The sequence below is a fragment of the Cydia fagiglandana genome, chromosome 23 (assembly GCF_963556715.1).
Source record: "Cydia fagiglandana chromosome 23, ilCydFagi1.1, whole genome shotgun sequence".
NCBI classification, from domain to species: Eukaryota; Metazoa; Arthropoda; class Insecta; order Lepidoptera; family Tortricidae; genus Cydia; species Cydia fagiglandana.
This window is the reverse complement of record NC_085954.1, coordinates 7,776,860-7,792,738: the sequence shown is the minus strand read 5'-3', so window position 1 is coordinate 7,792,738 and position 15,879 is coordinate 7,776,860. Positions and strand designations below refer to the sequence as shown.

Below are 15,879 nucleotides of genomic sequence, written 5' to 3'. Positions count from 1 at the left end.
TGATCAAAGAGTAACCAAAAACTTTGCGACAAGAGGTTAAAGTTGTTGTTAAGTCCTCATGCTAATATTGATCGCAGTACAAGCGAAATATTTCATAATTTAACCACGAGCGTAGCAAGTGGTTCGAAATTGCGACCGTTTCAAAGCACGAGGTTAATGAATGAATTAATGAAAAGAATTAACCCCAAAAAAAATTCCATATGAAATATGAGCGCCGCGCCGGCGCGCCGCCGCCGCCATCAAAATTTTCGCGCCGCCGCCGCCAAAATTTTCGCGTCGCCGCTGCCGACACTGCGCTATCGCCGTGGCATCGGCGTGACCTTGTTAGATACTAGAGTCTGTCTAAGCTAACTTTGCACCGATTTGAACAGAACAAAGTGAGGGAGTGTTATTATAATATAAACGTCATATTTTCATAGAAATTTGACATTAAAGATGATATTTACACACGTTGTCGTTGCAAATGCTATGCAGATTAGTTTGATCGGGAATTTATTGCTTTTATATAAGGTGCTAACAAATTACAGCTTGGCAAAAAAGAGTAGAAATTAAAAAGTGGCAACACTGTAGTGTCGTCCCGTTTTCTTATATAAATTGGTTTGAAAGGGACGACACTACAATGTTGCCACTTTTTAATTTCTACTCTTTTTTGCCAAGCTATAAAGCTATGAAGCTTTAGGTATCGATATTTTAAGAGATGGTACTTTATATAAAAACAGTTAACTTTAAATAGAAATCAAGAAAACTTTTCATTTTTTAATTAAAAATAATCATTACGTGCATTTAACCACATAAAGAAAAAATACATAGAGTGCTCATGCTCACTCCATACATCAGTTTTGGTACCAAAAATACTATTCTTTTCGTAGTCAACATTAGTATCGAGTAACGGAATTATCAGTAGGTACTGCTACTTGACAATAGATGTTGCACCGACCGAAAAGTCTAATGCTCAACAACTTTCAGCTAATATTAAACAAGGATTAACTGGAACTTATTTTCAACTCCTTCTGCTTTAATATTAGTTGTAAATAGTTGTTCAATACAATTTTCGTGAGTCGCGACATTTGAGACATCTAGTATCAAGTAGCGGTACTGATAATTCCGCTACTCGATGCTAAATGTCAATTACGAAAATAATAGTCTTTTTGGTACCAAAACTGATGTATGGAGTGAGCACTCTATGCTTACTATATTTGTCTATGATTTAACTGACAAGATGTTTAACACTTTTTGTTTTGCCAACAATTGTTTGTGTTAAATGTCATTATCATCAACGTGTCATTTCATTTATCAACGTGAAGTGGCCAGTTAAAAAGAGGTCTCATTTAATTATCTCATTAACAGGGTGTTTTTACGTAGCAAATTTGTTTTCCAATTTTCTCAAAGAACATCATAAAACCTAAATGTTTCATACTTAAATATACTCCAGGAGTCGAGTATTATCAGCTGTAAAAATATTGGTAGCTAATTTGTTAGCACCTTATATTAAGTTCGGATATATAACTTTTTTGGCTAATATATATTAGACTGCATGCTTTCTCTTGTCTATGCTTAAGCTAAACATGTGGCAGTAGTTAGCGATTCGGTGGCCAGGCAATGTCAATGAATAAGAAATAGGTGATATGGAGTCTAACCTAATACGTCTATTCCAGAACATATCCTCAACAATTGAATGTAAAGGTATGAGCACGATAGTTGAAGTCACGCACACAACAACAAAATCATGTAATGACAGTGAGATTTTGAAATTAATATTCTTTTTAGGCTTCCGTATTTCGTACCAATATCAAGTTGATATCAACTGTAAAAAAGTTTCTTGAAGGTTTTTAATATCGTACGTTTAAGTCGCATTCACTCATTGATTCATTCATACTATTTTTGCGATTAGTAGGTACTCTGTGCAAGCAGTGTGTGTAATCATTCACCTCTCCTGGCGATACGTACATATAATAACTATTATATTTGACTATAGCTACCCGCACTGACTTCGCACGGATAACACAAAACCTTAACAAATTGTACACCTAAACTAAAGCTTCCTCAAAAATCTTTCTATTGATAGCTGAAATCCGCATGAAAATCAGTTGAGTAGGTTTTGAGTTCATCGTGAACATACATTCATATAGTTACAGACAGACGCGGCGGGAGACTTTGTTTTATAAGGTGTAGTGAATTAGTGAGAAATTCAATTAACAGTAACCTCACAATATAAAGATGTTCATTGTGCTGCTTATCTACAGTTCATGGCATGAAAAACTTTTTTCCTACCATAATTCAATAAATAATCCTTGAAATTAAAAGGTTTGAATTCTCTTCGCATAAACCAAGTTTTCAAGGCTACGCCGCCGATTCGCCGCCACCGCCAACCAATTTTGACCGGCGAACCGTCGCCGGCTAAATGCCTATCGGGCGGCGCTAGACGTGCGCGCCGGTCGAAAATAATTGGGCTACGGCGCGCCACCAAAAAATCCGCGGCGGCGGCGTGGAATTTTTCAACTTTTCAATATTAAGACGTATAATGAAAAGTCATGCTTAACCCTTAAATCGACAAGGGAAAAAAATCTTAAAAAACTGTGTTAGTATCATTTTTTCGGTGTTATTATCTTATTAGGTATGTGGTTGTTTATTGTAGAAAAATCATGAAAAAAATCTATTTATAATAGTTTCGAAAAAAACATAGGTATGACAAATATGTTGGATGTTGCCAGGTTCGGTGTAAATAAAAAGATACGCTGCATAATGAAAAGACGTCTAGTATTTTGGACGTTGCCGAATATACAGTACTTTATATGCATAAGGTTTTTTTTTTGTCAATATCATGTTTTTTTTTAAATTATTTTAGTATAATGTTTTAGTATAATTGCTTTTAATTACAAATACACTTACTGATAATGTCAACTTATGTTATGAACTAAAGTAAAACCTACTATTTTTATATTTTTCCAAAAAGTTTATAGCTCGTAGGTGGTAAAATTTTACCAGTCATTGGCGTCATTTTATTAACATTAAATCAAACTTAGCGGGGTATCGTAGGATGCAGCAACATCTGAACAATGGTATACAATAATGCATGTAATTTTATCAATATTTTCGTAAGAACTTTCTTAAATGAAATCGGGTCTGTCTCTTGATGTCTTGATGAACGCACAGGAAAAAAAATCCGTAATAATATTTTTTTATCTATTTGGTTCATTACGTTGTAATAAGACAAATAATGACTTAGTATGGTGTTGGTGCGACATAAAATAGTAGAAATTCAATTATATAACCAGAAAAATTCCGTAAGTACGTAATTATTGCCATTTTTAAGTAAGTATTTTACGTCAAAAATGTGAGAGTTACGTAGGAAGTGGCGCCCGCAATAATTTTCAACTATTTCTTATCGGACTATAACCTATTACATATTTTAACGCTGCATAATACTGTCTTATAAAAAAATATTCGGCGCGAATTTTAAACTACCGGCGGCGGCGGCGGCGCGCGTACTCCTTATGGCGGCGGCGCGCACGTCTAATCAGCGCTCATATCTTTGAGATTATAAACTACATACATAATAAAATACAATTAAATCAACAATTAAAAAACAATTAAAAGAATCAAATGAACGCTATTAAAAATGTATTCGTCAAAATCATCACCTAACAGCTAATTTCACCAGCAACATGAAAACGGGCATTCTAAGATCCGAATCTTAAGTATTTACAACTTTACAAGCGGGCCGGACAACGTCCTTGACGAGTAGCGAAGGAACGAATCGTGGTACTACTACAACCGGTATTGGCACTTACTTATTACCGGTAATAGCTTTAGGAGTAAACTATCAAATAGTGGTATTTGTTGTCAATTGGCTAAACCGATAACACTATTGAATACCGGTATTCGAATACCTCTATTCGGAGCTTAAGTGATATAAATACCCAAATTCAAATTACACCGGTTATACCTCAATAATAACCTGTAGTCAGAATACCGGTAACGGTCCCTGCCAGCAAGTAGCCTTCCAGCCGAGTCATATATAGTGCTTTTCTCAAAAATGGTGCAAGAAATATAAATATCATAGAAATATTTTACAAAAGCAACATTCTTACGATTATATTTTCACAGAAAAAAGCCCTTGCCGCCTTTTTATTTTTTTAATAAAAAAATAGAAGTGTATTTTTCTGCCAAAAATACGCCAAGCTATTTGAGACAGCTAAATAGTCGCGGTATTAATCATCTGTTTGGCTGTTTAATGGGCCTGTGCCTTCATTTGATATGGCCATTTCAACTTTTAAAAAGTTTGGAACTCGACAAATAATGGAATTTGTATGCAACATTGCAGTCCCAAAATCGAGACTGCAATGTTTTTAACTTTTTAATTTATGACTGACCATAAACTACGCCCTTAGCGACCTATTTTTTAGACGGCAAAGTCGACTTTGCCGTCCATTTTTGAGAAAATGATATTTCGTGCTTAATTTGCGAAAAACTCATTGGTACGAGTCGGGGTTTGAACCCGCGACTTCTGAATTGAAAGTCATCATGTGTACTGAAGAGAAATGTGCACGTTATTATTTAGGTACTTGAAAGGAACTGCCCACATTTGCCAAATGATTCATACTTTACAATAAAATTTTCTGAAGTAGGATCTACTTTCTTTAAGATTGCTATGAATTACCACTACTTCAACTTTATGATGTCGAGTACATTTTTTATTTAAAGAGTTCATAAGGCATCGTGATTTTCTAAAGCAACAGATATGGTTAAAATAGGCTTGTGCCTTGGTCACAAGAAATAATCTGTAGTCTAAACCTGGGGCTAGCTTATTAACCCGAAGGCCACGGCCTGCATTCGACTCGACGGCTTTCTTTCCGCAGGCCGAATGGTGCCCGCGCTTCGTAGTTTAGACTTCTGGGCCGTATTGCATAACAAACTACAACTAATATTACAAGTGGAACTCCTTTTCTAATTTCACTTATTAAAAAAGGAGTTCCGCTTGTAATATTAGTTGTAGTTTGTTATGCAATACGGCCCTGGTCTAAATAGGTTCATGATACTAATAAAATGTGATGATCTCCAACAGCCGCATGGGGCAACTGGCAACAGAACTGGAACAACTGGAACCAGCAGGCGGGGCAGCAGGCGGGCGCCGGCGCGGCCAAGGGGCAGGCCGCGGGCGCGGGGCAGCAGGCCACGCAGCAGCAGTGGCAGCAGTGGTACCAGTGGCAGCAGTGGCAGCAGCAGCAGGGCTGGCCTGGGGTAACTACCTACCATTAACTAAAGTTCGTTTTTTTTTAACATTAGAAAGTCCTTGATAGAAGGTAAGCGATCTTGACTTAGATTTAAAATGAAAAACGCTTTTAAAAAAATCAGTAACTATTACTTATGAAAGCACAAGAATATAAATGTTCGTATTACATAGATTCATAATTGTTACATATTAACTGTAACTTATTTTTAAAATGTGATTGTTTACTTTATTTCTAATGCTAAAAAAACGAACTATAAAATATGCGCTATTATTCACTTTTTCATGTGTATATGACATCTACGCATGAAAAAAAGTGAATAATAGCGCTCAGCCACCCGGGTCACGGCGGTATGGGTCGAATTTTCTTTAGTACATATATACAATCCCTTAAAGGCTTAAGCTCTGGTTTCCTAGGAAAGCGGTGCCGTCATACCATAATTGACGACCGGTCTGGCCTAGTGGGTAGTGACCCTGCCTGCGAAGCCGATGGTCCTGGGTTCGAATCCCAGTAAGGGCATTTATTTGTATGATGATAGATATTTGTTCCTGAGTCATGGGTGTTTTCTATGTATTTAAGTATTTGTATATTATATATATCGTTGTCTGAGTACCCACAACACAAGCCTTCTTGAGCTTACTGTGGGACTTAGTCAATCTGTGTAAGAATGTCCTATAATATATATATAAAAAAAAAAAATACCACGGTAAATGACGTCACTAGAACATTGTCTATAGCCTGGCAAAAAAGAGTAGGAATTAAAAAGTGGTATTTTCCTTGTGTTACCTCCGTGACTAACTTGACGGTTTGTTCGCAGTACCAGCAAGGGCAGCAGCAGGCGGGACAGGCCGGGCAGGACCAGCAGGCGCAGTGGGCGCAGTACTATCAGGTATATACACAATTGTATATGGCACAGTATCGGCGAGAGCACAGGCTGAGTAGTTAAAGTTGAAAGAAACGACGACGAACAATAAAAGTGACGTGAAGGCGTTGGATTTTTTTAATTCGTTACTTTTGAATAAAATGTGACTGGTTTAAGGGGCTACCCGAGGTTTTCATCGATTTTTGACAAGTTTTGAATCGTATCTTCTTTTTTTGAACTACAGATAGAATTATAAGACAAATGGTTATCGGTTCTTCAATCTTTTATCTCCGGTTTTGTCCATCGGATTTTGAATAAACTTATTTTTTTATGAATTTTTTAAACATTGTCTAAAAAAAACACTTATTTCGTATCTAGTTTGCAGTGAAGGATCTTACATGTACGAAGTCTACATATTTGGGTTCGTCTTTGAAGTCTCGACAATCGTGTCCAAGGTTTTAATTTTAAACTTATTAACACAAAAGTTATGGCCAGAAAACCAGTTTTTTAGCCTAAAACTTTTCAACTTTGATGCCAAATATCTCGAAAACAATGAACTTTAAAGTAAATAAATATAAGAGCTCCACATTACGGGTGGAAGAAATTCGAAATTACAATTTGAGAAAATAAAATGTAACTTTTCGTTATGTATTTGCGTCTCACATTTTGCTCAGTGAGAGAGTGAGATGCAATGCACATTGGACAGGTGGAATACCAACCTAATAAATGCCTTGACATGTAGTTCGTTTTTTTTACCATTAGAAAAAAGATAAACAATCTTGACATGTCTTTTTATTGAAATAAACACTTTTGAAAAATAAGTCACGGCAAATATGTAACAATTATGAATCATATACGATTATTTACATTCTTTTGCTGTCTAAGTAATAGTTACTGATTTTTTTAAAACCGTTTTACAATTAAAAGACACGTCACGATCGCGTAGTCTTTTTCAAATGCTAAAAAACCGGGCAAGTGCGAGTCGGACTCGCGCACGAAGGGTTCCGTACCATAATGCAAAAAAAGGCAGAAAAAAAACGGTCACCATCCAAGTACTGACCCCGCCCGACGTTGCTTAACTTCGGTCAAAAATCACGTTTGTTGTATGGGAGCCCCACTTAAATCTTTATTTTATTCTGTTTTTAGTATAACAGAAATACATCATCAGTGAAAATTTCAACTGTCTAGCTATCACGGTTCGTGAGATACAGCCTGGTGACAGACGCAGACGGACGGACGGACAGCAGAGTCTTACTAATAGGGTCCCGTTATACCCTTTGGGTACGGAACCCTAAAAAAACGAACTATAGTATTTTATCTCTTCTGCCATCGTCCATTTTGTATAAGACCATCGTTCTAATATCCTGTGCCTGTTCCAGAATTACGGTGCTAACGCGGCGGGCAACGCGGTCGCCGACAAGAAGTGACGCGCCGAGCGGCGCTAGTGCCGCCCGCCCGAGCCCTATACTTCACACATCTAACGCCAATGTGGACACCAGGACACCATTACACGAACATTTACCCTTGATACATAAACATAATAGTCTGTTCCATTACCACATTAGAATGTAAACAAATCAAACCATGTTAGTCAGTCATTCCGTCAATGAGATACAATTTTCTGTATCTGCAGAGTTATATCATTGACTGAGCTACTTTGTTTTAAGGTTCTAATGGAATAGAGTATGGCCGTCCGACACGTCCACGATGCCTAGAGTCTGTCCAAGTTAACTCTGCATTTACTTTGACAAAATAAAGTGCGAAAGTGCCGTTATATTTTCATAGATTTGACGTTTGATCTTACTTCTAAACTTTCACACTTTGTCATTGTCGAGTGTGCAGAGTTAGCTCGGTCCGACTAATGTCTATTTTTTTATTCGGTAGACTAAAATGACATTTCCTAGTATGAACATAAAATATCATTTCATAGTATGAAATTAAATGTCATTTTAGTCTACCGAATAAAAAAATAGACATTATATGTTCTGATTTATGTATGATCATTGATATTAAGTTCTTGTAGTGACTCGTTTTTGTAAAATTTATGGGAACGTGAAGTAGTAAAAGTGTTCTAGTGGTGTAATAACTGTAATATGAAACAAAGTCACACATGCACTGATATTTTCCTTAGGGTATTTTTAGTGAAACAATGATTAGGAACTGTATGTTCGTTGGTATATAGAACATGTCAGAAAAAGTTTCGTATTAAATATCAACAAGATGTAGAAAATATGGAAATGTGGTATGGGTAAAGCAAAAATAGGTGTTTAAGGCACTACACTATATGACGTCAAATAACGTCTCAAGTTTGTACTTTCAGCAGCAAAAGTTGCTAAGCGAGCGAGGTGTTCAAAATTACCTTGACAGGCTCTTATTCTCTTAAGCATAAAGTTACGTTAAGATCATTTTAAACGCCTGGCCCGCTTAGCAACTTCTGCTGGTTGTATTTACTATATTTGATAGGATAAAACTTCATTAGTATCTGTTTAGATAGGAACTGAAAACAATTCATTGTTCTTAAAAACAATAGAAATAGTATTTTTATAGACAATCGTATGCAATACGGAAGTATGTATTATTTAGATCTTACCGTGAAAGCACTTTAGGGAACACATGTTTTTGTTATAGCCGCCAAAGGAAAATAAAATAATTAGTTATCAAATCAAGTTAACATTTGTGCAAACTTTGCAATTTGATGTACACCACACGGGATTGTTATGCCTTTTAGGGTTCTTGTTATTGGAATTTCTATAGCTTAAATATTGATTAACGAATTTGGCTAGGACCCTAAATGGCGCAACAATCGCAGAGCGTGATGGTATTTGGGATCATCCATTAATTACGTCACACGAATTTCTAGGTTTTTTGACCCCTCAAGGAGGGGGCTCCTTGTCACACTTGGTCACATTTTGCAAATCCCTCCCCACCTGGTGTGACGTCACATTTTGTTTTCAACGAAATCGGCAATACTAACTCTGCATTATTTTTTTAATTAAAAAATATTTTTGGTATAAGAAATATTAGTAATTTTATAACACAAAACCAATTAGGAACGAAAATTATCTAGTTCCAAAACCTCATTATTTAAATGCACAGTGAATAAAAAAATATAAATTAATTTTCGGTTACTGATGAATAGTGATACTGATGAAGTTAAAATGGCGTCACAATGTTTGTGACTCCCCCCTCCCCCATGTCACAACATGGCACATTTTCTTGACCCCCTACCAACCCCTAAAAGTGTGACGTAATTAATGGATGACCCCTTTTTTATAACATAATGACAAACATTTTAGCCTCCTAAGGCCCAAGGTCCCACCTATAGCGCCTCATCAGTTCGATGAAATTTAAATCCTATTCAATTGGAGCAAGGTCGCTTTTGCTTTTTAGTTAAATTTTCCAACAACGCAAAATCAACTCTTATTTCCTACACTATAGGTTCAAATTTAAATGGCTAATTTTGTATTTTTCTTTTGTACGGCTGCTTAGGAGGTTAAATCGCTATGCATTTGACGTGTTGCGCCAAAGTGCTGCCGTATGTCGCACCGTTTGACCATAAGTTTGTATTTACTCGTAAATTTGCAATGTATAATTAAGTAAGGCAATTTGACTAGTTGCGATAAGTAACATCGTATGAATGTGTGCGTGATTGTGTGTGTGTTCAAGCTTTGAGTTTTGGTGTACAAACGATTTTAGTCTTAAGTGCTGTGGGTTTAGTTACTTTAGTTGGATGTCATCATACTGATGTAAATGATTTTAACAATAAATATTTTAATAAGGGCTTCTCTTGTTTTTATTTTTAGTCGATTCTAGGATAGACTAAAATTTTTTACTTTGCTACTGGTAGCTAAAACTACATCCGTTAGACCCCAATTTTGGGGTTTGCCATAAGCCGCGCGTGGTGCTGTCGCCACCTAGCGGCCATATCTGTGCTGATTGTGACAGACGCGTTTTGTTAGAGTGAGTCTTCTGTACCTAGTACTATTATTTATTCCGTGGCAGAAGTAGATATTTACTATAGTTCGTTTATTTTAGCATTAGAAATTAAGTAAACAATCTTGATGTGTCTTTTAATTGAAAAACACATTTTAAAAATACGTTACGGCAAATATGTAACAATTATGAATCTAATACGATCCATTTATATTCTTCTGCTTTCATAAGTAATAGTTTTTGGATTTAAAAGCGTTTTTCAATTAAAAGACATGTCAAGATCGCTTACCTTCTTGCAAGTTCTTTCTAATGCTAAAAAAAAACGAACTATAGGTACCCGTAGTCAGTGGGGCGACACTCCTTTCGGGCATTCTCGGCTCAGAATTGCTCCGAGCAAATAGGGTTGACACAACTTGACGTCCATTTGCGTGCACGACCACAGATAAGATTATTACTTGAATTTTGACAACCCTAAATAGCCGAAAGGGATAATGCCATACATTAGAAAGGGACAGCATGATTCGTCCCTGAATCGCCGTCAAACTTCGGTTTTGTAGGAAGTGTCCTTTCTGTAGGGCAGTACTAGGGAATGCAATCCCGCATGAGGAACTCAATCCCGGTATTCCGCGGGATTGCCATTATAAGTCCCGCGGGATCCCGGTATTTGCGGGATCCCGCAAGTTAGTATACAATTTAATTAGTACTAAATTTGAAGGTTGAAAACAAAAAGTAAACTAAAATTAGAAATAGTACATTTTGTATTAAAAGAATACGGTATAATGACAGTAATCAAGAATTTAAGAACGTGTGTAAAGGCTTAATTAGGATTGTTCATTTTTTTTCAAATGTTCTATTTCGAAAACCATTTCGAGATATAAGGTTTTTAAACAGTTTCCGACATTTGCTGCGATGTAATAATTGAGGATTGAAGATATTTCAACAAATATCCTTATGACCTTAGTTTGACCTTCTCCTGGGCTGAATGTAAAGTCATTGCATAATAAAAGTTATCGAACCATAGTAAATGAATCCGTCACTCACGTATTGTCAAAGTTATCATTGTCATCGATTGTCATAACAAAAATTTTCAGTTAAACCGCTGCGCTTGTTTGTTACAATTTGATTTATAATGAATACCTAAACAGTAGATTTCATTGCTTAATAATATATCAAAAACCTTGTTCCTATGTGTGGGAATGATTCACAAAAATAATAGTTCGAATCCACGAAGACCTACGACGTGAAAGATAGTGCCGTGAATTAAACTTGGAATACCTACCTACTTCACGTGTTACACACAGTATTGCTGTGAGAATCACGTCGATGTAAGTATAAAATTAATATTAATTTACTACAATTAAGTATTTAAAAGCTCACTTTATTGGTAGGGTCGTGGTATCTATTTATTTTCTGTGGTAATGTAGCCAGAGTATGTAAAGGCAAACCGTTAAACAGAGATGGTGCCTACTAGAAAGAAGGAATATACAAGAATACATAGCCATACTCAAAATTCAGCCTGAAACTGCTTTAAAAAGATATAATTTCTAATTTCCAGGTACATGTTGCAGTTCAAGCTGCTGATATCATGGTGGACAAGACTTAATAAAGAGTTGTGAATAATAAAACATGTTTTTGTTTACCTACTTTTTTATTAATTTGGGAAATATGTTATATATGTTTCCAAAAAAAATAGTAACTTTACATTAAATGTATGTTTATCATGTTCTGCACGAGCATCTGACAATGATGGCTTCTTGTTGACCATCCAGAAGAGAAGTGTATGGTTTGTTATTTACTCTGTTCCCAGGCATTATTTACGGTCGTAAAGTATTACGACGATTAATAATTAATATGATTTTCGTTTCAATACAAAATGCTCAACTTTGTTCTGGGCCCAAGTGCAGTTACATATCTCACAGCTGTATCTAAATAGGAATCACGATGACCTGAAATAATAGGATATAATTAGCAAAATTGGCATGTTCCTAATATAGTAGTATAAGTATGTAGTACAATATCCAAACAATGGTGACAAGCCGGTAGAAAGCACCCACTGAGTGCTAAGCTACCTTTAGCAATGGACGCTTGTAACGATTTTATGAATCCAATCTTTTTACAAATCGAATCAGTTAAAATATATATATGATGTAGGTAACTTACATTTGTATTTTTGCTCCCTTGATTTCAGCCAAGTTATGGTTGGAGTTGGATGCTATATGGATACATACTCCAATAAAACTAAGTTATATTATATATATAACTTAGGCAGATTTCTGGAATCAGCTTTCTCAAATTTATAGCGTAGGTACTTATTTTGAAATTAATGATTCATACATAATAAACGAGTTTTCCATTCCAGACGATTGTTATTTATAGAAACACGTGACACTGACATTGTCGACAGCTGACATCAATTGACAATGACAACTATTTTTTTAATGCTTGTTGTTGCTTGTGCATTATCCTAATCAGCCGACGACATGTAATTTACGAGAAGTCGTATCTCATATTTTCAATAAATTATAAATATTCAACCGAGCCACGAATTACTAAATCATTCAAATTGATATCTTAAATTAACCTATATTTTCAGAAAATAAAATAAAAATGGGGGTCTAAAAAAAATGAACAATCCTAATTAACGCCATTTCGTAAGTCCTGTAACACTCGTGGCACACACAATGATTTTCATCACACCTGTGAGGAAAAACGAGGGAAAACAATAAAAAATCTGCCTAATTTCGGACGTACCTACATAACAAAATTCCCTGGGTACAAATTTAAGATTTACGGACCGCGTCGCCTACGTAAAATAACACCTTTTACGAGAAAGTGTGATGAAATAAATAGACAAATTCGGGCAAAATGCTCTTCCGTGTCATTACCCCTTTCCTCCATAGATGCATTTAGGCTCCGTGAAGAATTTTCGCCAGTAGGCACGTGCCCGAGAGCCTGTGTTCCTTGTAACACGTAAGAACCACGTCGCTCTTCGATCCCGCAAATCCCGCGGGATCCCGCTTAATTTACGAGCGGGATTAATCCCGCAAATTGCATACGGCATCCCGGTATTTCGGGATCCTGGTATCCCGGTATTGCATTCCCTAGGCAGTACTATTATTTCGGTACACGGCGGGAAGAAGTTGATAACTCGAGATATTTTGCTAAAGAAATTTGAACTTAAAATAAAACTGTATAAGGTTCAAATTTTTTCCCGAAAGTTATCACTTATCAACTTCTTCCCGCCGTTACAAATTTATTCTGTGCCGTAGTACAGTCGGCATCAGATAGTAACGGCCAGTGGCCAAATATATCGGGACACGTTCTTATTTCTATGGTATCAAAGTTGTGTTACGATATATTTGGCCACTTGGGTCGTCACTATCTAAATAAACAATAAAATATACTGCATGGTTCATACTATTATATTGAAATGTCGGAATTAACTAAAACCAATTCTATACCTATTCTATTTAATATTAAAAAAAAAACTAGTTCACAAATAAAATACATGTAAGCTTCAATTATTATTGCAATACATAATAATATTTTTATACGTAAATACGTTTGAATGACACAAATGGATAGCCATGTATGTATTCACACGACAGCAGTGACGCTTTTTATCAAGCGTTGTTGGATTTTCGACTTTAAGCCTTGGTCGTTAAATCGAATTTATTATTTAATCGTATGGCTAACATATTTTAATAATAGAAACAAATATAATCAATCGAATTTAGAGTGCGGACAAATTCAAACGCTTTTTTAACGCGCGTTGAAAAAGCTGTCGTGCGAATGGGGGCTTATGCGTTCCGACAAGGTCCACGAACACGCGCCGCGCACGATAGGCAGGCGTTCAAAGGATTAATCTTTTTTATCCTCGCGGTCCTTATCATCTGTAGCTTTGTCCTGATCAGTCTTTTCTTTACCTGACTTGTTCTGATCCTCTGACTTGTGAGTATCAGTATCAGTCTTCTGTTTCTCTGATTCTGCTTCAACACTACCATCGGCTTGTTTCTCTTTAGGTATATTTAAACCCTCGTCCTCGTTTTTGGTGGTAGGTGCTGCAGAGTCGAGTGGCATTTCAGCCTCTATCAATGCAGCTAGGTCAGTTGCTTGATCTTTGGGCGGCGCCACTATAGTCGTTGGAGATTCTGCTTGTAAAAGGCGCATTGATGTAATAGATGGTTCACGTTCAGTAACGATTTCTGCAGGTTGGGCCATTTCAGGCACTGCATCTTTCGCAGGCGTAGGCAATTCAGATGAAGGCGCGGGTGGCAACGCAAGCAGTTTCGGTACAGTGACAGAACCCTTCGCAGAGGCCGTTCGAGCCGCGTCATTATCACGAGATGTCTCTGGTTTTGCTATGTTAAGGAATTCTTCAGGAATTGTTGATGGCTGTTGCATTAATACGCTGTCAGAAGGAGGGGGTAACGCAAGAAGGTTTGTGGTTGAAGATGTCCTAGTTAAATGAGTATCAATCTGTTGTTTCTTGGGTTCTTTGCTTCCTCGATCATCAGTTCGATCAGTGTCCGCGTTCTTGGGTTCAGCTGCGTCAGATTGTTGCATGGCTTGTTTGGAAGTCATTGGTACTTGAGAGTCCTCTCGTGCTACAGTAGACGAACTTTTTCTTGGCTCTATGTCTACATCAGAGGCCACTGTAGAAAGTCCCATGAGCGAAACGTTAGACGGAGTGTAATCACCCAAAGGCCTCTCAAGATCCAAAACGGGTGCATTTCGACTTTCTACTGAATGGACACGATACATAGACTCTGCTAGCTGTGAATGCACGAAGTGCTCCCTATGAGAACCATCGTGAACCGAGCTTTGTTTTTTATTGGGGTATTTCATTCGCATCCGACGATTGGGGCTCATTCTGACGTCAGAGCCAATTTGGTCTTCATCTTCTATTTTGGGGCGGTATTGATACGAATCACGCATCTTGTACTTGTAAGCTAAGTATTCCTCGACGCTGTGATATGTTGCAACGGCTTCTGACTCTTTGATTGATTCTGTCGATGTCGTGTCGTCATTGCGAGGCATGCTTCGACTCGCCAGCCTGTCGTCTACGGCTCTTGCTGCGTTTCGAATACGTTCAAAGAGTTGCGTTGAGCTGCTAGCGGGAAGCGGTTCCTCGCGAAACGTAACAGACGTTTCAATTCTCAAAGATTTGTCAGAAAACTTAAGGACTGACTTCTTTCTCTCGCCCATACCTTCAGATGGGTCTCGTGAAAATGAAGACCCTTTCGTTTCGTCTTTTAGTTTCACCGTTTTAGATTTACCTTTCGATGTCCCTTCTAGACCATCAGTCACAGCCGGTTCAGGCTCGGGCTCTTTAGACTCAGGATACTTGTAAATGGTGCATTTTAATTCTATCAGAGGGGCTGTCTTGTTGGTTGGATCTTCTGGTTCGCCCGGTTTCATATCCGGCGGCGTACTTGGAGGTACATCTGGACCCCCTGAAGGTCTATCCGATGGACCCCCTGAAGGTCCATCCGATGGACCCCCTGAAGGTCCATCCGATGGACCCCCTGAAGGTCCATCCGATGGACCCCCGTCCTCTAGGCCCGTTTCTGAGCCGCCCGGAGTACCTAGGGTACCACTGGCTTCAGGAGGCGGAGGTGGGGGCCTATCGTCCTTACTATGATGACTACTCCGATAGTCATCTATCAGCTTCTTGCTATATGGAAAGTGCTGTAAAAGATACTCCCAGTCGTCTAAGAGTAGCGTCAGAACTTGGGACTTGCTCGTAGTTCGGTAAGAATAGTCATATGGCTTGTCACGAATTAGTCCTTGTTCCTGAAAATATAAATGTTTAGCTTATCATAGTAGTAGTAAACGTAGGTATTACTATAT

General features: G+C 37.4%; 2 protein-coding genes across 2 annotated transcripts in view; one reads left to right on the top strand and one right to left on the bottom strand.

The window, feature by feature from the left end:
- LOC134675925 (heterogeneous nuclear ribonucleoprotein U-like protein 2) overlaps positions 1 to 9,873 on the top strand; it is a 55,232-nt gene extending 45,359 nt beyond the window's left edge. Inside the window, exons 26-28 of the mRNA XM_063534270.1 lie at positions 5,066 to 5,241; positions 6,049 to 6,120; positions 7,473 to 9,873. Of these exons, the coding sequence (XP_063390340.1) occupies positions 5,066 to 5,241; positions 6,049 to 6,120; positions 7,473 to 7,520 (296 nt within the window). The 3' untranslated portion in view covers positions 7,521 to 9,873. The remainder of the gene's footprint in view (positions 1 to 5,065; positions 5,242 to 6,048; positions 6,121 to 7,472) is intronic.
- Positions 9,874 to 13,479: 3,606 nt separating this feature from the next.
- The window catches only part of LOC134675758 (uncharacterized), a 43,486-nt gene continuing 41,086 nt past the window's right edge, over positions 13,480 to 15,879 (bottom strand). Inside the window, exon 41 of the mRNA XM_063534068.1 lies at positions 13,480 to 15,822. Coding sequence (XP_063390138.1) covers positions 13,888 to 15,822 — 1,935 coding nt within the window. The 3' untranslated portion in view covers positions 13,480 to 13,887. The remainder of the gene's footprint in view (positions 15,823 to 15,879) is intronic.